At 34.1% G+C, this 23,488-nt stretch overlaps 2 protein-coding genes across 2 annotated transcripts; one reads left to right on the forward strand and one right to left on the reverse strand.

The window, feature by feature from the left end:
* Positions 1-1,032: 1,032 nt before the first annotated feature.
* On the reverse strand, positions 1,033-8,816 carry LOC123555294 (uncharacterized). The gene is made up of 5 exons (XM_045345954.2): positions 8,663-8,816; positions 6,563-6,730; positions 4,074-4,176; positions 2,541-2,671; positions 1,033-2,037 (listed from the first exon to the last, which is right to left on the reverse strand). Exons 1-5 carry the CDS (start codon positions 8,702-8,704, stop codon positions 1,774-1,776), a joined length of 708 nt encoding a protein of 235 aa, XP_045201889.2. The 5' UTR covers positions 8,705-8,816; the 3' UTR covers positions 1,033-1,773.
* Positions 8,817-8,907: 91 nt separating this feature from the next.
* On the forward strand, positions 8,908-23,484 carry LOC123555284 (isocitrate dehydrogenase [NAD] subunit beta, mitochondrial-like). Its single transcript, XM_045345947.2, has 10 exons — positions 8,908-9,021; positions 12,841-12,879; positions 13,644-13,792; positions 15,108-15,248; positions 15,570-15,702; positions 16,638-16,771; positions 17,577-17,679; positions 18,739-18,885; positions 20,345-20,500; positions 21,201-23,484. Exons 1-10 carry the CDS (start codon positions 8,959-8,961, stop codon positions 21,270-21,272), a joined length of 1,137 nt encoding a protein of 378 aa, XP_045201882.1. The 5' UTR covers positions 8,908-8,958; the 3' UTR covers positions 21,273-23,484.
* Positions 23,485-23,488: the final 4 nt, after the last annotated feature.

Raw genomic sequence — 23,488 nt, forward strand, 5'->3', positions numbered from 1 at the left:
TATTGTTGTTTTTCACAGCTATGAAATGCATATTAGCATGTTAAAGTGAAGTGTCACTGGTAATAAACATAAAATAATAATCCAGTTTGTTGAACAAATTATATATACTATTTGTTCAACAAACTGGATTAGCATGTGCCACGAATTGGAAAGTAATTGAAATGTAATTGTCAATTACACCCTAGAACTGTTCTGTAATTAATTAAATTACAATTACATGTAATTGATAAATGACCCAATTACAAATTACATTCAATTACTTGGGAAATGTAATTTAATTGCAATTAATTACAATTACATTTTTAATTACCCCAGGTCTGCTAGGTCAAATTAATTTTATTATTTTTTCTACCTTGTATACATGAAACTTCATAAGAACGTTATAATGAAATCTAATTCTGGTTAGATATGTGGTCCATGTGGAATACAAAGTAGGTCACTAGGTCAATTCTTAGCAGAACATTGTTAAATTCCTGAGGCCACATACATGAAAACTAGTCGGAATTATGCTTTTCATTATGGTATATTTTGTCATGAACAAACTAGGTTATCTGTTGGCTAGACCTCTCTTTTGTAATTCAGTAAAATGTAATGTCAAATTAAATCAAATCAAGGTGCAATTTTGCCTATCTCATAAAGGGTAACTAAAATGTATGAACATTTCCTCAAGGAAAGTCACATCACCAATGTTATTTATAAGAAAATGAACACTTTCTTTCCTTTTTCTATAATTAAAATATAGTAAATATAAATATATATATATAAAAATTCACAATAATCGTACACATAAATCAAGCATAAAATAGTCAGATGCTCTAAAATCTAAATTCATATATTAACATTTGCAGTTAAACAAATCTTCAAAAATGAAATTCGGCTTGCTCCAAATATAAAAACCCACAAAAAACATGCCCTATGCAAGTTACCAATACACTACCATGTAAGGATCTTTGAGTAACAAATGGTTGTAAAATCATTTATAAATAAGAAACATGTCCTTACGTAAAAGGTGATTTTTGTGACATTTAAAACATCACTACTGATGCTGGCTTTTATGTCTTAAATTCATTCCTGTCAATATTATATAAAAATAACAACAACATGATATGGAGTCTATTTCAAAAGATAAGTTAATACCCCGGGGAAAAAACTGACTGGGGGGAAAAACTGGGCTGTTACTACGGTAAGTCAATTTCATAGTCTGGACAATGAAAAATGTTCTGTATATTATATAAATTTGATGGAATTAACTGCCTAATCTAGAATATATTGTTAATAACATTGTATCAACTAACAGGCTGTATCGTTTTTTGTTACTGATATAAATACAGAGTAAGCCGGTTTATTGTCTTACTGCAGACAAGAGGGCCATGATGGCCCTATATTGCTCTTTTAATTCGAATCGGTGCAGGATTTCTTAGTAGAGAACCTCTACACAATGCTATATTGCCAAATATCTAAGCTCTTGGCTTTGAGGTTTTAGACAGTCGAGAAGATTTTTAAAGTTGTTCTTACACTAGTCTTGACCCCAAGGGCATAACAAATCTGGTAGAGAACTCTATACATTGCTAATCCTCCATGCATGGTACCCTCAAATAATATTGATACCTTTTATATATTTATTTTCATACCCAATACTATGAGCAGTTTGCTTTACAAGTGAAGTGGGTTTATTATATCATAACAATTATATCACCCGAGACACAAAACCACAGAATATCAATAAACAATCTTCATTGACATTTTCCTACATGTATTTAGGAAACAAACAAGTTATTTCTTCTCCTTTTTCACACGTCCCATCAGATAAAAGTCTTCATTAGGTTTTAGATTCATTGTAAATGCCATTCTGTTTGACAGGGCAAATAATGCGACCACTGCTCCAATATCCCAAACATCATCGCGAGTCAACCCATAGTCTTTAAGGCTGTTGATTTTGTCTTCTGACAATGCTCGGCAATGACATATATTCATAGCAACATCCAAGATGGCACGTTGTCTGTCGTCGAGGTCAGCTGTCTTCCAGTTGGCAGCAATCTATATTAAAAATATTAACATTCTGTTTAGTAGAAACAATTCAAATATACAGGATGGGCAGAAAGAACTGGCAGCAGACCTTTTTTCTTGATTATCGAAGTTTGCAAACAGTTCTCTTTTCAAGGCCACTGTGGGAAAAATATCCAACTAAGCTTGCTGAAGGTCAATGATTCCAATTTCCACCCATGAGTCAACCCCTGCTGGACATTATGCCAGAAATTGTGCTGGCTCGCTGAAGGTCAGTGGTTCGGTTCATTGGCCAACTCAAGCCAGCCATTAAGCTCTTTGAGACATCTTGGGTCTTTGCAACCACTGAAAGTTGCCAAAGCAGAGTTGATATAACTTATATCCCAATAAAACATCAAAACACTACATATGGAGAGAATGACAATGTTGATCATAGGGAATTACATTTCTAAAGTGAATAAATTATATATAATAAGCTGATCTTTGTGTAGTAAAAATTCTGAAATTTGATTTAGAAACCATAATTTGCTACCAACCTGGTCTGCTAGATATGGATTTTTGGCATAAATTCTGTGTACAGCACTATGAGCGACTATACAATACAGGCACTTGTTATCTGCAGAGGTTGCAACTATTATCATTTCCTTGTCTGCTTTTGTCAAATTTCCTGTAAATTTTAGGAAAAATTAAACAATATCGTGACACACAAACATGACATTCATAAAACACTTATTAATTTTGCAAGAAACAAACTTTACCAAAGTTTATAAATGGCATTTGAAACTTTTGTAGATTCTAATATCAGTAATATTTTGATACCACAGTTACTCTAATGTTCAAAATCAGAAGTAACCTTAGTGAAACATGAATTCAAGAAGTTTCAGAAATATCAAGTTTGAGCCTTTAACACAGCAACCTACTTTAAAAAATAAAGTTACATAATATTATACATGGCTCTTTTTAAAAAAAGCTACTATCGATCAACAACTTCAAGCTACTCTCCTATCGTGAAATTGTTATACATGCGAGGCAGTATGCTGCAAAATTTTGTTACCTTGTGACCTTGACCCAAATAATCTCTTAATGAGCACAAGCTGCATCTTTTTAGTATTAATGACATGACCATGACCCTAACTGCTCCGTATGCTATCACTTCATATGCAATCACAGCTTTTAAGTATGATTGTCATAATTAAGCTTTCTGCTGGTTCACTTATCTTTACTACTTTAGGCCTAAAAAAAAATTCTTTGTTTCCGGTAACATGCTCAAAAAAATTAGGGTAGGTAGGTCGGAAATTTTTTTTTTTGGATTTTTTTTTATTGTGAGACTTCGGAAATTATTTTTATGTCAAAAAATGAATACAAATAAGGGGGTAATGCCTTTAGAGCATCAGTAAGTTGGTTTCTAACATCACTGACCATGTTTAAAGCATAAAAAGTGAAGTTTTGCAGCTTTTTGTTAAAAAGTTGAAAAAAAATATTCTCCAAGGCCATAAAAACATTTAGGGTTGGGCCAAAAATTTAGGGTAGGTCGGGATACCGGAAACAAACAATTTTTTTTTTACGCCTTAGTAGAAATTGTTTTTGTAGTTTCAGTACTTGTGACCTTGATCCCAAAAGACCCCATAATTTATGTAATCACAACCTTTGTCCTACTATAAGTTACAAGATATTACATATCACCTCAAACATCTGAATAAAAGTCTTTATTTTAGCAAAAAATACATTACACAGGAGGTCCGAACAGGCTTAAGTCACTCAACTGAGGAAAACCTTGAACTTGAATGAAAATGTACAGAATCATACTGTAAAGTGACAAGATCAGAATGAAAACTTACCACTGCCCAGTGACAATAAAAAATCAGTCATTTTTGATGTTCCATAAAAAACCATCAATATGTATTTAAACATATGACCACAAAGCCTGTTACTGAATATGTGAATAAACATATATGGAAAATAAGCTGAGTACAAGAGCACTGGAGTGCATAAATGATTATGTCAAACTTTATGACTCTCATGCTTGCAGGTATGAAAAGATAATAAATCAACTATGATTTCAATTATACCTCCTTCCCTGTCATTCATCACTGCATCATAATACTGGAAGAATGCTCGGAACTCATCTGGTCTGTAGGACATTGCACTAAACACATTTGGAGTGAAACCTGACTGGAATATAGACAATACAACAGTGCATACATAATGAGCGTCTCTTATATAGTCGTGCATGAAAATTAAAAATTATTTTAACAGGGTATTTCCCGTGGTAAATTTACTTTTTAAACTATTTCTACTAACAAAATTTTGAAAACTAGCAATTTTGACAACTTTTTTCATTTTGTCAAATTTCCAGTATAACTGTATTAGCATAACAGCAATAAAAATAAAAAAAATCAGGAATTTTATAACAAACTTCCTCCATATCACAACATTAATTACTTCTGACTTTCAAACAATTTACTTATTGAGCAAACTTGTTCTCAATTTTCAAAATTTCAATTTTATTCAAAGGCCATAACTCTCCAGTGACAAAGACTAGCCTATAAATAGATAAATACATTTGTATGCCAGTTTTAACATTCTGACTAAGAACACTGGATAAGAACTGCTTCAGTAAATTTTCACAATTTTAAGTTATTTAAAGACAATAACTCAAAAGTGACTAGGATTATCAAACTTGTCTGAGATATTAGGTCAATAAACACTGTGACCAAGGTTGGTGAACATTGGATAAGAACTGTTTAAGTTAAAGAGCTGGCAGTCAGTTTTCTCAATTTTTAGTTATTCAAGGGCTATAACTCCAGAGTCACTTGGACAATCAAAATATTAGAGCAGACACTGTCAATTGTCACAATTCTGAGTAATTCAAGCACCATTACATCAGAGAGACTTGAAGGATCTAGCTGGTTTTTGAATATGGCTGAGATAAAATGCTCATAAACATTGTGATTACTTCATAAGAACTGCCCAAGTTAACCCTTATCATGCTGGACACGATTGATTCTGCCTTTGCGACCAGTGTAGATCTGTACTGTTCGCAATTCAGTCAGTATCTTTTTGGTAAGCACCCCTTTTAACAGTTAATGGTACTGTCCAAATTGTAAGATGGACAAGTTCATTATAGAAATTTAGCAGGGTAAGGGTTAAAGAGCAGACACTGTCAATTTTCGCAATCTTGAGTAATTCAAGGGCCATAACTCGGGAGACTTTGAAGATCCAGCTTGTTATCGAACGTGGCTGAGATATGCTGTTGTGACCAGGTTTGGTGAACATTGGACAAGAACTGCTCAAGTCTGAGAGCGTACACTTTCAATTTTGGGCAATTCAGGGCCATTAACTCCTAAAAAACTTGTAAGATCCAGCTTGCCAAGATATTATGCCCAAAAAGTACTTTGACTAAGCTTGGTGAACACTAGATAAAAACTGCTGAGTTGAGAGAGGACAACTTTGTGAAAGTCACCCTTGGCAGGTTTTCCCATAATGTGTCTGGTTTCAGTGTATGAAAACATTCATAGGGCTAAAGTTTACACAATAATTTTCCAATGAAAAACATACTTATTAGTTTCATTCTCAGAAAATGATTGTCCTTCTATTCTACTGACATTCAAAAATATCACTCTTCAACAAGACTGTCCATAAGGCAGCACCATCCACTTTTCGACAGCTTCTGAGTCAAACAAGGGCTATACTTTGGAAAGACTTACTAAATGAGATTCTTTATTACAATTTGTTGCAAATCTTATTATGGCAAGGATGACAACTTGCATATAAACCACCAAATTTTCTACAGCAAAGAAAGGCCATTATCTGAAATAAATTCAACCAAGAGTTCTCTAACTTGGCTATGATGAGAAAATATTTTGTTGTGTGAAGTTTCAATCAAGTATATGTAGTTGTTACTAAGATACAGCTTGATAGTTACTTTAACCAATTGTTCTAAGTCAAAACAGGCCACACTTTGCAATTATAAATTCAACTACATAATATCTACCATGGGTATTAACATAGGTTTCATGACTGCAAAGCCATGAATTAAGTTTCAATCCTGGATTCCAATATATGCTTATCGAGATATAGTCTGTGTTCAGACCTTATGTTTTGTTCATAGGAGAGAACTCTTGAGACTATTCAAAATTAATATAATTATGTCCCTTTTCTTCTCAAAACATTAGATAATCAGAGCCAGGACTGATGAAGTCAGAATTATTTACAGAAGTTTTTTCTAAAAAAAAAAAAAAAGATTATCTAGTCGGTAGCCAGACTAATCGAGAGACTGAGAATATGTTACTGAGAAAATGTTAACTTGGGCACCAATGCCTACACCCTGGGAAGCAGAATAGCTATTCTTTGAATAGTCCAGCTAAAAATACATTAAATCTTGTAACGCATTTCCTTATTGACTAAACTGCATGATTATTCAAAGAATTCATTATCAACAGTGAACATAATTATTAATATTTTATGAAATGTTATCCAAAATTAAAAGATGAATAAAGTCTTAAATTTCTTTCAATCAAGATTACCATTAATATTACATAAGTTTTAGAATTCTAACCTTTTCAGTGACCTCATTTATTCTTTCCTGTACGTCTTCAGGCAGCGTATCTAACTTGGGCACTGGAAATCTGCTGATGTCTTTCTTCTCAGACAAAGAATAAGATAGCTTCTGAAATGTTCTCGCCTGCAATCTGACCACACCCAACTTTTTGGCCAATACTGGTAACTGCAATAACAAGATTTATTCAATGTCCTTATGGTATTGCAGAAGGGCCCTACTGGTGGAAAACTTTCAATAGTGACCTTGACCTTTGACCCACAAGCATAGGCCATGTGTTGACACTCTGTTTCATATCATGGGGCACATTACTGTGTAGCACTAAAATAATCCATCGATGCATATATAAAAGTTATGGAGCAGAAACAATTTTTACTTGACCTTCAATAGTGACCTTGACCTTTGACCTACAAGCTTCAGTCATTTATGCGAGCATAATCTACATATTGCCCTCTATTCATACACCAAGTTTTATGAACCTTGCTTGAATACTTTTTGACTAAACAGTCAGGGGTGTAACTGTTTAAAGTTATTGCAGTTTATAACCCATTTGAGTTATTGCTTATACTTTCATAACTTGTTTCAGTTATCATAAAATATTATAAAGCCCTCCTGTGCCAATTCCGTATTTTGAATGTGACTAATGCTATTATTACCTGAATCCTTGACGTTTTATCTTTCCAGCTCTGCAGTAAAAATTTTTACGCAAGGCTGATAAAGTTTTACGCAAGAGTTTTAAAGCTATAAAACTCTTAACATCCCATTAGGCTTATCAGGTCATGATCAGACTAAAAGAGAATTTGATTAACCACAGTTTGCTACTAATTTCACTATAAAGGTCACTTTGTGAGAAGAGCAAAAATACTTTTATTGAATAACTTACCCAAGTTAACAATATTTTATAACTAATACATGTTATAAAATGCTTGAAAAAGTAACTGAAATAGGTTACATAACTTAAAACAGTTACACCCCTGACTGCTAAAATACAGGATCCAGATTTACCGACAGATGGATGCAATATCAGTCTGAATTGAAATGAAAGTGATAAATACGTCACAAGTTGGACATAAGAACTGTATTGTGCCAGCAGTGGACGCAAACATTACCTGACTAAAAAACCTACGAGACGATCAATAAAAGTGAAATCGTATACAAACTTTTCTACATCTAACATTCTAGACAGACACATATCTAATAACTGCTGTTCACATGATCACACAAATCAGTTTAAAAACTATTTTTTCGTGGAAACAGTTGTGCACTGGAATCATCCAGAGGATAGTGTCTATAGTGTGCATATCTAGTCCAACTAATTTGACACAATCCAAGGAAACACTGAGATAATTTTTTTCATATGGGCAATATCCCCACTTGCGTCAAACACTCGAAAGACCAAAATAGTTGAAGTGACTACCAATGAAATTTTCATCGCTGCCAACGCTTTACATGCTATCAGTTTAAATGCCGATTATTTCATAAACTTGACATAAATTCAAATAAAACTTACATGTATCGAAAGGGGATTCAATGCCTCATTAATTTATGTAAAAATTATCAAATAATATCCAAAATTTAAATTTATCTAGTGATAAAAACCTATGTATGTACTGTACACGATTAATGTTTATAGTGTCTACACGCAGTGTGTGCAAGCGATCAAACCATTACTTTTACATGACTTTGTACTGTGATTTATCTTCCATTATTTTTGGTCCTTCAAAGTTTTGACATTTAGATTGCCGGTCACAAATTATAAAACAATCTGAACGTCGAATTATTTTGACTATATGCACACATCTACAGTGACAGGCTTTAAGAAAGCCTTGAGGCCTCTCAGATCACTTTTAGTCTCCTCCCCATAGAATTTAAACCAGAAATGGTCCTTCTACGTATTCAAACAGATACTAATACTAGAATTCAAGTGTCTCTGTCCCAAGACTTGCCAAGTATACAGATTGTAACAGAAGCTGTATCCTAAGGCTAGAAAATATATGAGACTTTATTTTCTTCCAGGGAGTTGTCATGCAAAATGTAGTTTACAGAGTAAAAGAAAATAACTTAAATTTTAAACTTGCATGGCTCTTTTTAACCATTTACCTTTCTTAGTATCCCAAACCCCGGTTGTGTTGATGGCATCATTTTGTTTACCTTTTTTGACAGAATAGAAAGTTACCTCCCTTTAAACAGGGAGAATATATTTAGTTTCGAGCAATTAAAGTGATACTTCATCAAATGTAGCCTAGATGTATGTCTGATTTAGATTGTCTTTCGACTGTTGTTTCTTTATTGTATATGTTTTCTGTAGCTTATAAAGATAAATATGTTTTGTCATTTCATTAATTATTAGTGGTACGACCAAAGTTTTACTTCTCCCTAGTGACGTCACAGATAAAATGGCAGCGTCCTGTGTTTCAAGATTTCGTGCCGGCAGAAAAGCTACAGATTTGGCTTGTTTGGTAGGTGTTCTGTAATCAAAAGATACGTGTCTGAAAGAATTTTGAAGATTTAATTTTTTCCGTATTGTCTCAGACATTTATATCTCATAATTGGTAAGAAAATTTTCATTTTTTTCTTGTCCTTGAACACTGTTATGATAGAGAAGTGGGAGGGGTTACCTGGTCGGTCAAGGTTGTCATGAGTACCTGTAATTTGACTGCTACAAAAGATTTACCAAGTGCTATCATTTTTCAGTTGTCAAGGTCCTCTTTATAGAGTGTTTTGATTTTTTTATATAATCTTATAAAGTCTTTGTTGTAGCCTTACTCATTATGATAGGGGATGAAAATCCCCGAGACGGTAACGTCCGTATATAGTTATTCGTCTTTGTTGTCTGCATATACTGAGGCAATTTTTTCGATGTTTTCCGGTTCCGGTTTATGTACAAAACGCAGACTGGTTGTCTGCAAGAACATCCGAGCACCCCGAATCAGTCACAGAAATTCGTAAACCGCACCAACATGATTCTTTTTCGTAATGAAAACTGTACATGCAACTGAAAAACACTTTTAAAACAGTAAGGAAGTGTAAAGGCTGTCAAGTTTCTACGTGGATTGCAAACAAACAAACAAAAAATCCTAAAGCCAGTGCGAGAACGCTGTGAATGACGTCACCGTCACGGCTTCCCATAAATTTTGCAAAGTATGATATTCGCTGTAAAAGGTATGACGGCACTAAATGTAAACTTCACTGTTTAGAGTGAAGTTTCACTTTCTTTTGAGTGTTGATTATTTCTTCGTAAGTAGATATATAAAAGATCAATCCCCATGCTAGGCAGTGCCTTAATTCATATTAATTTGTCATAGGAAGTGGCTACGATTACGGTACAGTAATCCTAGCCTCCGGTTCTAGGATTACGGAAGTTCCGTATTCCAAGAAAGCCGTATGAGGATTAGCTAGGATTACGGAAGTATTTAAGAGGCATCAAATATACGGTACCGTAATCGTAGCCACTGCCATTGTCTTATCAGAATGACTTATTGATTAGGTTGGATATCCGGGCACTTCACCGATTACGTTGCATAGCAACAAGAGCTAGGTAAAAGTAGACTCCATTTTGTAAAGAGAAAGCATTGTGTGTATCATGGTTGTTCATTGTTTTCATTAATTTAAAGTTATTGAATGGAGAAATAAAAAGATGCCAGAAATTTATAATGTTGCAGAATGCATCTATAATCATTTGAGAGAGAGAAACCTATCGTTCTTTTAGATTCCTGATGTGAAATTGAACAATGATCGCTGATTTAAATGGAGTCCTGCATGCGGCAGACAAAATCCTGATGGCTCTGAATGGATACCAACTGCAAAGTATATTTACATTTGCAGTCAGCACTTCCTTAGTTTTTAGTATAAATTTATTTGATTCATGCCGTAATAATTGCGAAAAATCCGATCCCCTTTCAGTTTAAGGACGAGAAAATAAACTGGGTAAATGGGTCTCTCTATCCATTCCAATCGTTCTGTAGATGGCCTCCAATAATAAAACCTCAATTAATATTTTTTCATAAAGCCTTTTGTCTTAAATAGCTTTACATATCCAGCAATTTCATGTTGTTGTTTTTTTAATAGATGTTGTTACTGTTTATCAATATTTTTCTACTTTCATTTTTGATAAAATTATTTCTAAACACTCCACGTCTGCTCTGGACTACGTCTAATTTGGACTTGTGAAATGTGTTACTAGATATAATTGTAAATGGTTGATTTATCAACATTAACTTTTATTCTATCAACACTTTCAATGTGGGATTTAATTAGCAGTTGTCATAATATCACCTATATTTAACCAGAAAAATGTGTGATGAATAATGGAGAAAGGATTATTCTAATAATTTCTTCAGCAACATTTCATAAGATAAAACAACACAGTTATGTAAATAAATTCCATTTATTATAAAATCAGTTTTTTGTTTCAATGTTATATGTTGATTATATAATTATGATGTTAAATAAAGCTTACATTTACCTTTTACATAATAGGTTAATTTTGAATTTCAGACATTTTTCATTGTCTCAGATATCAGTTTTCATTTTCAAGAAATAAGTAAGCACATATCAATGTTAAATAGTACCAAGGTTTTTTCTTTCTGATTTGGGAACAGCATATACCCCCAATATTGGGAATTTTAATGCATAAATGTTCCAAATTGGGAAATATTTAGTCTCATAGGATATAGTAAGGATGTGTTTAAGTACTTTCTCATATACTTGTTTCACATTGTACAATCTCTTTAGCATACTGCCATTACAAAATTTTCCATAATTTGGTCAATGTTTGTGCAATTTTGGTGAAATTTTTTTCAAAATGTAGATTGGGAATTTTTGCACTAATTTTGGGAAAAATATAAACAAATTTATACTTTTTGGCATTGGGAATATAGCCCAATAACGGCTATAAAAACGGCCGAAAAAAAACCCCTGAGTACAAAGTTCAACTGTATTAACTATTTACACAGCCTCATATTTCATGGAAGACTAAGAGTCAAGTCAAACGTATTCACTTTTTTTCTCTGTTCTTGACTCAAGCCAAGCGGTGCAAGTTATTTGGAAGATAATGCTGTTCAGTATGTGCCCTATCACTGTATTCACAGAGCATTCTTTAAAATGGCTTCAAAATGTTCAGATTTTGAATTGATGATCTAGAAGTCAAGTATGTTCGTGTTTCAGAATGCTTATCAGGGCTCCATATAATTTCTTTGGCCAATGAGTATTTACTCAACATATTTTTTGTGAATGAGTAAAATGGTAAAATCTGAAATTGACTAGAAGTAATTTTACTCCTGAAAATTTATTAATGTGAAAAAACCAGAAATCAGTTTTATAACATATTTATTGGGTGTAACACCCATGCATTTGTTTGCAGTTTAGTTTCAATTCATCATTTAAGTTTTTGCTTCTTTTTTTCCCTTGGCTTGCTTTGGCTTCACACTCGCTACCGAATAAAATAGAATATTCAATATACCTTTAGCTATGTTTTGGGGATCAGTCTTGTTGGTTTAAAGAATGCGTAGAGTGTTTGTTCACTTATACATTCTTAGAAAAGAGACAATTTTGTTTATTCCGCACTGGAAGTTGATATTTTAAATTGACACCGCTTTAAAATACACTACCGTACCATAATGGCATCAATATTAATTCCCAACTATTTGATATACGCAGACATTGAGTGTAAAAAATAGTTTAACCTAGGTTTATAGAGTACCATTCAATGCGTGTGTACGTTCAATGTGGGAGAATTAATGCTGACTGTGCTCTGTTACATAAAGCATCCGGACGATTCAGATTTTGTTTATGCCAGTAAAAAGTCATTGCATGCATTTCTGTTATTTCATATAATTATGTTTCTATACGCTTAAAAATTATCAGACATGCGTATATGTATTATTTCAAAGCGTAATTTACGCTAATACGCATCTTATCTGGAGCCCTGGCTTATACTTTATTAAACTGGCCAATTTTAGAACAATATAGAATAAATACTTCACTGATCATGCTCTACAAGATCTCTAACAGCATCGTCATGGTAGACCACAACCACACAACCACCTTTAGAACACTATCTAGAAACAATAACTTCTTTGTGCCATTCTCATGAACACAGTTTCACATCAACTCTTTCTTCCCTTGCACAATATATCAGATATTGGAATGAACTCCCATACAATATCAAGGCTTGTGCAAGCATTCAGTATTTCACTGACAAACCTGAGACTGACCCATCTTTCTTAAATTTGTCATGATTAAAGCCACAAATATTTCTTCAATTTTGTGTTTTTCAGGTTCTAAAACGTGATGTTCACCAAACAGCTTCTAAAGGGGTAATATAAAAGTCCTTTGAATTTCTGTTTGATTGTTTTTTCTGGATATTTTATTTTGTAAGGGTATTGTTAACTTTTAGACAAAATGATATTGATTGCATTAATTATGGGCAGTGTAGCCAAATTACTTTTTGTTTCACTAATTTATTTTTGAATGCTTCGTCTGATTTGAAATACAACAGCAACACGAAATTCCGACAGAATATCATTTTCATTTGAGTTTTTGTTTTCATTTGTTTCTTATTCAGGGGCCTCCGTGGCCGAGTGGTTAGAGTCGTTGACTTCAAACCATTTGCCCCTCATCGATGTGGGTTCGAAACCTCATTTGGGGCGTAGAATTCTTCACGTGAGGAAGCCATCCAGCTGGCTTACGGAAGGTCGGTGGTTCTACCCAGGTGCCCGCTCGTGATGAAATAGTGCACGGAGGGGCATCTGGGGTCTTCCTCCACCATTAAAGCTGGAAAGTCGCCATATGACCTAAAATTGTGTCGGTGCGACGTTAAACCCAACAAAATAAATAAAATAAAAAAAGTTTCTTATTCATTATTACAGAAAAGATACTGACTGAATGGCGAACAGTGCAGATCTTGATAAAACTGCATGGATGTGCAGGCTGATCATGATCTGGCCGCAAAGTCATAATCAGTCATGTCCGGCATGATAAGGGTTAATTTTAGACAAACTATAACTTCATACAATCTGAACATGAAGGAAACTTTAACATGTTATTAGAATACAGGTTGTGCTTATGATTCATAATTCAGGCTGTGACAGAGCAAGTATCTAAACCAGATGGTAAACACGTGGTGACCCTGGTGCCAGGGGATGGTGTAGGACCGGAGATGATGGCCAGTCTGCAGGAAGTATTTAAAACAGCAGGAGCTCCTGTAGAATTTGAGGAATATTTCTTAAGGTAATAATACCGCGTAGCTTTTAGGAAAGTAGTATACAATAAATCCTCAAATCTGTATACTGCACTGATGGCTACCCACAATACCACTCTTGACATACAATTTACATTGTATCTTAATACAATATAGTCAAACTTCGTTAACTCTAACTTTGAAAATTCGTACACTACCTTTCTCTCTAACTTGTGATTAGGTCCAGGAAAAATCCTTGTATAATAATGAATTTTGTCCTTAACTCGACCAACCAGTCACAAAAAAATTTTTGCCTGTCCCGTCTAATTCGAGTTAACGTAGTTTGACTGTAATGAGAACTACTGCATTAATGTGGGGCGTCTGTCTTTTATTGATGTCACAGTTGCAGTCCTTAGATAGTTGTCCAATGTTTTGGACTGTACTATTGTATTGTGTAACAATGTTTTTGTTTACCATTGATTGTAATAGATGCATTGGCTATAATAAATATACAACAGTTGCTGAGTTAACAAAAATTATAGACATATAGTATTTGAACCGGTCATTGGTTTGCGGTAACCTACCCATGAAAATCACTGCGACGTAACTTATTTTTGCGACCAGTCAGATGAAATTTTTTCCCCCTATATGATCATATAAAAAAGAAATTCCCTACTTACCTACCCACACAGAAAACTGTGGAATGCATTATTGCAAACAATTTTTCAATTATGACCTTGTCTTAAGGTAGTTCTGCCCGTTTGGTAAACCAGAAGTGATGGCGTAACGTCATTTACCTGGAAAACTTAAAATAAATCCTGGATTCAGCGTACTGAAATTGAAATCATTTTACAAATTAATCGAAACCTGTGAGTACATTCATTACAATGGCACTGTTGCTATGTTTCCAAATTATAGGCCATGTGTTTATTTATTACTTTGAGATGTTTCATCAAAATCTACAGTGTAGAAAAATTTCTATTCGCGCATATGTTATGAAAGTTAAGATTTTACCAGAGACTCCCATTATGAAATATTGTGAAAGGTCCAAATTTTTCAGATCAGTCTAGCCAAGAATCAAGCACACGATCCCATTTTTTTTCTGTGCTGAATTTTCAAGGTATATTCTGAAGTTTTGAAAAATCAGAGTTTAATCAAATTCTGTATAATTACATTATTGTAGAAAAAATTTCAATTCAAACGTGCAGAACTACCTTAAACAGCCAGTCAGCTAACTTCTCAAATTGACTTTTTTTCTAATTTCAACTTTCCTTAAGCAGCCATCTTCATGAAGCAGCCAAATTGTGTTGCTCTCTTGCCTGGCTGCTGAATACAGGTTTGACTGTATTTAATCGTTTGTTTCAGTGAAGTACATTCATCACAGAGTGCTAGCTATGAGACAGTGTTAGAATCATTCAGACGGAATGGAGTTGGTTTGAAAGGCATCATATCTTCACCCCACACATTCAAAGGCACAGAGTTGCAAACACTTAACATGAAAATTAGGTAATGTATATTTTTCCTTCTTTCCTGTTAATTCAAATAAATACTAAAACAAAACTTACAAAAAAGGAATAATGGGTTGCATTTTTTTAAAGGATACATATTGGCGACAGCACTTTTTTACATTAGTGTATTTAGACATTCAGAATGACATTTTAGTATATGCTTTGAAAGCCCTAACAGTTTTTGAGATTTTTCTTTAATTTATAAATTATTTGTAAACAGATGTTTCATTCAGCTACTGATAAAACCAAGCTGCCTTTTTTGAGAGAATTTCTACCTGTATATCATATGTGTATAAAAATGGCTGTTTCTTTTCTTTAGGAGAGATTTAGATTTGTATGCCAATGTTGTATTAGTGAAAAGTTTACCTGGATATCAGACACGACATAATAACCTGGACTTTGTAATCATCCGTGAACAAACAGAAGGAGAATACAGTGCATTGGAGCATGAGGTACATCTTTGATTGTACAATTAGACTAGATCTAATTGTGATGTTTGGTTGGCGTTTATTCTTGCAAAGATTCTGATGAATTTGATTTTTAATTTTGGTTGAACTTTTGATTTTACTTGCATTTAGTACAACTTCCTTTTCTTTTTTTAAAAAATATTTATCTAATGAAGAGAATTCCAAGTAACTTGATACAGTGATAGATGAAAAAGAAATAAACTGAAACAAGATGTGCTTGTACAACATGCAAGTGATAGTCTCCTAAGGTCACTATGACCTTTGTACTTTGACCAACTGGTTGAATTCTTCATGTGAGGAAGCCATCCAGCTGGCTTACGGAAGGTTGGTGGTTCTACCCAGGTGCCAACCCCTGATAAAATAATGTACGGAGTGGCACCTGAGGTCTTCCTCCACCATCAAAGTTGGAAAGTCGCCATATGACAGGTCCTATGATTGTGTTAAACCCAACAAAATGAATAAATAAATTGACCAACTGACCCCCAAAAGCAATAGGGGTTATATATTGACCACAGGCAATCATTATTTATAAGAAGTTTGTCACCTGTAGGCCAATGCGTTCTTTAGTTTTCGAGCCGAGACCATGACCTTGACCTTTGACCTACTGCCCCCAAAAGAATAGGGGTCCATTAACAACTACAGGCAATCATACTAATGATGCTTGTAAGCCAACACGTTCTTCAGTTAACATGTTCTTCAGTTAACAATCAGAAACTGTTTTCGGTCTCAAGGTCACTGTAAATTGACCTCTGACCAACTGACCCAAAAAACAAAAGGGGTCCTCTGTTCACTGCAGGCAATCATCCAATGATGTTTGACACGTGTATGCTTAAGGGTTCTTCAGTTATCAATTGGAAACGGGCAGAAGGGTGGGGGGACGACTGAAAAAATGATAGAGTATGTATTATTTTGTATTGCAGAGTGTACCAGGAGTTGTAGAATCTCTAAAGATTATAACACATGCCAAGTCTAAAAGGATAGCCAAGTTTGCATTTGATTATGCTCTGAGACATGACAGGAAAAAAGTTACAGCTGTACACAAAGCAAATATTATGTAAGATATTTGAGCCATGCCATGAGAAAACCAACATAGTGGGTTTGCGACCAGCATGGATCCAGACCAGCCTGCGCATCCGCGCAGTCTGGTCAGGATCCATGCTGTTCGCTAACAGTTTCTCCAATTCCAATAGGCTTTAAAAGCGATCAGCTGGTCTGGATCCATGCTGGTCGCAAACCCACTATGTTGGTTTTCTCATGGCACGGCTCATTTATTTGTTACTGTGTTTAAATAGAAATTGAATATATAATACTTCCTCTGATTTGTTTATTTTGAAATATTTATTGAGCTGACATCATTAACATTGACCTGACTGTTTTGCCGAATTTGTAAAATGTGTCTTTTGGTCTTATTACAAACTTTGATTAAAGCCAGTATGTGTATACCACATATATTTGACACTGTAGTACCTTCAGTGTGCTACTGGGATGTTAATCTACTGCCAGATCATTATTACATGTATTTGAAAGTGACTTAAATATTGTGAATTTCGTGGTTGGGTCAATCCACGTAACTAAATCCAGCAAAACCCTAAAATTCTCATTCATTTATTTGTTAAAATTTGAAACTTGTTTATTGTCTGATAATTGAGAAATATACTTACTCTAAGTTCAGCGAAATTCTGTATTGTTCTTCCACTAGCAGAACTCTGATGGGTGTTAAGGTGGGAATGTGTTAAACACTGAACCAAAACATTCAGCAACTATTTACATGTACTAGTTTTAAGATTTTTTTCTCAGACAATGACATGTAAGGATGTCATATCACTGTAAATGCTAAGTAGTTGCTTTCACCAATGCAGGAAACTTGCTGATGGTTTATTCTTGAAGTCATGTGAAGAAGTAGCACAGTATTATCCAACAATAAAGTTTGAAACAATGATCATTGACAACTGTTGTATGCAGGTAAATTTGTTCTTCATTTATTTTTATGTTTGTATGGCAAAACCCGGTTATAGTTCCTTCTATTTATGGAATGAACAAGTATGATAAAGGGGGCTCCATGGTGGAGTTGCTAAGATCACTGACTTCAAAACACTTTCCCTCACCAATGTGGATTCGAGCCTCAGCAGCCATCCAGCTGGCTTACAGAAGGTCAGTAGTTCTACCCAGGTGCCTGCCTGTAATGAAATAATGCCTGGAGGGGCACCTGAGGTCTTCACCATGAAAAGGTGGAGTGTCACCATATGACCTAGAACGTGTCGGTGTGACATTAAACCCAACAAAAAAATAAAAAATAAATAAAAGACAAAAATAATAAAGGTAGATAAAATACATCTATTTAGTAACTCTTCCGTATGAATTAATATCTGTAAGTATAAGACACCTTTAGGGCTAGTGTTCTGGGATTTAGATGGATATAACACCCTTCGTTTTATAGAGGGGATTATTACTGAATAACGCCGTGCTCTCTGGAGGCAAGTCATGTGTATTGTTATGGAGATTGCAATCATGTACATAATAGCCAGTTAATCATGTTAACTGTTCTGAATGTAAGGATTCTCGTTCTTGTGAAAGCTCATGTAAAAGTTCAGATGACAGTTGAGATTGATATTTCAAAGATGAAACAAAGAAACTTTTCAGAACATTTTTATGCCAGAATTTGAAGCAACACTGTTTTGAAAAAAAGAAGAAAATACTTCATATAAGAAAATTTAATAATTTTACTAGTGCACCTACTGGCAAGAAAAACTTAAATAGGAAACAATTGACACAGCTGTTCTGTATAATCTGCAGTCAGGGGAGTTACTTAAACAAGTGATCACAAAAATCACTTAACTAAGTGATTATTTGCGACTGATAACTCAATCTCAAGTCAGCCCAAATTCGCTCCTGATCTAGTCCTGACAAAAAATGTTCCACTTTACAGTTTTTGTGTTCAAAGTGCAAAATAAATAGATGTTCATTTTCTCAGTCATCTGAATCTTGATTTGAAAGCAGTATACAGTTTACTGATTTTTTCAGTTGGTTTCAAACCCACACCAGTTTGATGTTATGGTTATGCCAAACCTGTATGGAAATATAATAGATAATTTGGCAGCTGGCCTTGTTGGTGGTGCAGGAGTCGTACCTGGAGAAAGTTATAGTGATGATACTGCAATATTTGAACAGGTACCTACCTTGTTACTGCTTCTTTTTTTGAAAGATTTCATATACTATAAAATCCTTTAATTTAGTGGGCATGAAATTTCATGGTTTTGGTCAAAATGCCAATTTCATGGGGATAAGAATTCGTGGATTTCATTTTTTGAACATAAAATGAATGGCAATTTTACTTGTTCATTGGGATTAAATTTCTTTGATTGACTCCACCAGAAGATCCACAAAAATTAGTCCCTAACGAATATATCTGATTTCACAGTAACTAGTTTGTTAATGGAAACCAAACCGTATTTTAAAGTTCTTGTTACTTACACTTTTTATGTAGGTTACCTAATTGCATTCAGTGTTAGGAGCCAAGATATGATAATTATTGGTTTGTGGTCTTTTACCACAAGTCTGTTTATGTATGCGGAATAGTCAGTGTTTCATAATTTATATAACCTTGTGTGTTGTATCTGATATATGAATTGTTATATAATATGTATTTATATACAAATGTAGCAGTTTAATGGAAGGTCTTTTGAGAAAGTCGTGATCATACCTTCATGAATGCCATGATATTTTGTGGCAACTAGTTGTTTGATCTAAAATAATTATATTAACCTATGTAACATTTAAAGACATAGGTTTGACCTGCATTTTCCCTACCTGTTGCTTAAGCTACAGTCACACATACGGATATGTCCGTGCGTTGAGGTACGGTGCGGATAAGATTAGTCCGTGGGTGTATAACTACGGAGCAGTACGTCTTAGTACGGGGGAAATGACGAGAAACAGGAAACAAACAAAACAATACAGGACGCGAATAAGTACGGATAGGTATGAGGTACTACGTTGAATTACGTTTTACTGCGCCTTGCAACTTGCCCAGCGCACGGACGGGCCTGCGGTAAACTACGTTGAACTACGCTTAAGTACGAACAGCCTCGGATAACTACGTTCGGCTACGGCGAGGTACGTATCTGCACGGATAACTACGTTTAAGTACGTTTAACAACGGATGAATAAGTTTCAGCCAAGTTGGACTTAAGTCACGCTCAAATGGCTACGGTTCGTTCAAACTTTTGTGCATGTTCAAAAGTTGGAGAAACTTGCAAGTTTGGAATAAGTTTTGAGTACGTTTTGACCACGTTTTGGTACGAATTAGTACGAATAACTACTCTGAGGTACGGCTCAGGTACGGACCGATACGGATTACTACGTTTCTGTCCGTAGCTAGACGTAGCTATCCGCGCCGTATGTGTGACTGGGGTATTATGGAGAAGTGTACAAATTCCTGACTTTACTAATTGATACAGATAATAACATTTCTTATTATAGAATGACATTTTACCTCGAGGCAACATGTAATTTCTACAGAAGGATTGAATAGACCTTAATCAGTGTCTAACTTTGTGGAACTATTTTTTTTATAAAATATTAGAATATAAAATAAACATTCTGTCAAAATGTTTTACTGTAATTCCAGGGAGCAAGACATTCGTTTGCTACTGCTGTTGGAAAGAACATTGCAAACCCCACGGCTGTATTGTTTGCTGGATGTAATATGTTAAGACACTTGTGTCTAGATTATCATGCAAAACTCATAGAGGATGCTGTACAGAAAGTGGTCAAAGCGGGAAAGGTATTTGTTGGTCTAAATATATTTCTGGTGTGCAGTTTACTCTGGTTGATTAATATATATTAAGATAAGACAAAAAGTTACTATTACCTTACACATTAACACGTTGACATTTACAAAATTTCTGTGCGGTTAAACCCTTTGAGCCACCTATGTATTTCTCTGCTCATTAAACTGATCAAAACAAGTATTCTCCAGCCTGTTAACAATATTAGATGTCTCTTTTTTTGTAATGGGTAAGGTGCCATTTTTGCACACTTGTTTGATTTGACATTATGTGATAAATTCCACAATCAGGATAGCACTATATACTGTACTTGTATGAAGACTGTAGACATGGAAGAATTTTTTTCCATTGATTGAAATAAAATATTTCCATTTGGCAATGGAATATCCTAAAACAGTGACAAACATAGCATGTAAACGTCTAAACAGCCTAAACTTGTAAAAATGTTATCAAAAGTTATCTTGAATTTATGATATTTTTCCTATTTAATACATTTACAATTGTGGGCCAGTATTATACTAGGGAAAAGGCCATCCAGACTCACGATAGTTTGTGATAGACATAAGGATTTCTTATTTGTTTGGTCGATATACCTAAACGCCAGTTTTATTTATTTACTTTCCTAAATAAAATACATCAATGGAAAAGGAATGTTTTTTTTTATATAAGTAAAGAGCGTAAATTACTGTTTTACAGGTGAGAACGCATGACATGGGAGGCTATGCTACCACAGCAGAATTTACAAATGCTGTTGTAAACTCTCTTTAGGTGACGACATGATTCATTTTGTCTGTGATTCTATATCAGCTTAAACAACAATACAAGGAATTCAGAGTGAAGGGTGATATGGCCAGACAACAACAAGTTGATCCAACATATTTGGAGAAAAGATTAATACAGACATTTTATATTCATATCTTATTGGAAACACATTTTGCTTATTTAAAGAAAGTACAAAAGAAGGTATATATTTTCGCTGAGGATTCTGTTACATGAATTCTAGTTAGGTGTATAGTTCTAAACTCGTTACAGAATTGTTATAACTCAAGAAACAAAGTATATTGAGATTACATTGGAGTCAGGTGCATGCATTGATCCAGGCATCATTCTGTTCTGGAATCATGTCTTTAAAACCATAAATCACTACTCATTGATGTTCATCATCATTATGCAATGAGATACATACATGATCAATGCCACTAGGTTAAAGGTCAAAGTGGTATTTGAAGGTAAGATGTCTTTATGGTGGTTATGATTTATCTAAACCACTTGAATCAGTTGTTCATCTTCAAGGTCACTAGGTTCAAGGTCACACTTGGGAGGCCAAAGGTCACATTATTTGTTGATCAGTATCTTCTAAACAGCTGGAAAGATTTTTGTAACACTATCATTGTCTATCTGATGAAGACAACATACAGCATGATTACCTTGTGTTATTAATCACCTTCAGTGATAGTTCTAGTTAGTTTATGTTCAAGTGATTAGTGTTGGTTGCGAAAACAAATAAGTCTACAACGTTTCAATGCTATTTAAAAATGAAAATGTTCAAGAAAGAACAGTCAGTTCAGCCGTAAATTATCTCTGATCATTTGTCATCTTGCTGTATTCCTGCACAAGATTCTGGGAAGTGTTCACTAGCAACATCCCTGTATATTTGCTTTACAAAAATCTAAAAATTACTCTTCTTCTTTGTGTTCGTAGGATAATGTGTGTTCAGTTTGAACGCCAAGAATCTCAGAATTGTACAGAGTGAATGTTTCAGTCTTATATAAAAGAAATCTTAATAGCCATTATGAATATGTCTGACATCATTAACAAACTTATGTTTGCTTTCTGAAGGAAAATTCTTACTAAGAATTGGATATATTTAGTTGGTTTTTTTTTTTTGCATCAAACAGTTACATGTATTGTTATATGTTCATTTTTACAGTTTGCATGCAACAAATATGCATGTTTATTATAAGTAGCCAAGTTTTTTTAAATATAGATGCAACTCTTGTTAAATAGAATGCAACAATTTCAGACACAGTATACAGTTTTGGAGCTGTTACCTGTTTCGTGTGGCTGTCTCTTATATAAATTTTAAACAGTTTCTATTATTGGTTGAAGTAAAGTCATATTTATTAAAACAGGTTCATACTGGTACATTGTGAAAGAAGATTTTGATAACAGCCTATTGGCAATTTTTTTATTCATACCCAAGTGAAGTACAGTAACTAATTTGACAGCAGTGAAACAGCTGAGGGACAAAAATCAACATTCTGTTGGCAGCGTCCACAAAAGTTGTCTGCTCTTCAACTACAAAAGCTGTTCTTATCTAATCACCAAATTTGGTGACTACTTTTATGGGCATAATATAACAGCCAAGTTTGATAACCTGCCAGATCGTTCAGTGACTGGAGTTATGGCCCTTGAGTTGACAGTGTCGACTCTCTAATTTGAGGAGATCTTATCCTATTTTCACAAAACCTGGTCACAGTGTTTATGGGCTTATCTCACAGTGGCTTTTAAGTTATGACCATTGAATTACTTAATATTATGAAATATTGCTTTTGTCCAAGTTCAATAACCAGCTTGTTAGCTTTTTATTGCTTGGGAGTTATGACCCTTGAATTTGTCCAAATTTAGAAAATTGAATACTTGTTTGCTTATTTATTAGAGTTTCATAAAATTCAAAAGTGATTTTCTGTGACAGACTTCTGTTATGCCAGTTTGACTATTTTATTTTCTGTTGTACCAGTATAAGTGTGATAAAAAATGGTTTCATTAAAGAAATATTTACTGCAATACTGTACTTTCCTATTAAAAATGAGAAATTTGTATTTATTAAATTGACATATGGTGTTATATTTAAGATGACTGTTCATGATTTGACTTCCATTTCTGTTCCCTCACTTTTTAGTTGCAATATTGTCAGATGTGCTACTTAAGATGTTGATATTACGTATTGTTGATTTTTAGTAAAACTGTTGTTAAAAAGTATG

This window comes from Mercenaria mercenaria, chromosome 15 (genome assembly GCF_021730395.1).
Source record: "Mercenaria mercenaria strain notata chromosome 15, MADL_Memer_1, whole genome shotgun sequence".
Lineage (NCBI taxonomy): Eukaryota > Metazoa > Mollusca > Bivalvia > Venerida > Veneridae > Mercenaria > Mercenaria mercenaria.

Coding starts and splice junctions, on each gene's coding strand:
- LOC123555294 (XM_045345954.2), bottom strand. CDS start 8,704: ATGATGCCATCAACACAACCGGGGTTTGGGATACTAAGAAAG. Junction 6,731..8,662: donor GGTTTGGGATACTAAGAAAG/GTAAATGGTTAA, acceptor TTGTTATTGCAG/TTACCAGTATTGGCCAAAAA. Junction 4,177..6,562: donor TAAATGAGGTCACTGAAAAG/GTTAGAATTCTA, acceptor TCTATATTCCAG/TCAGGTTTCACTCCAAATGT.
- LOC123555284 (XM_045345947.2), top strand. CDS start 8,959: ATGGCAGCGTCCTGTGTTTCAAGATTTCGTGCCGGCAGAAAAGCTACA. Junction 18,886..20,344: donor ATACTGCAATATTTGAACAG/GTACCTACCTTG, acceptor CTGTAATTCCAG/GGAGCAAGACATTCGTTTGC. Junction 20,501..21,200: donor AAGTGGTCAAAGCGGGAAAG/GTATTTGTTGGT, acceptor ACTGTTTTACAG/GTGAGAACGCATGACATGGG.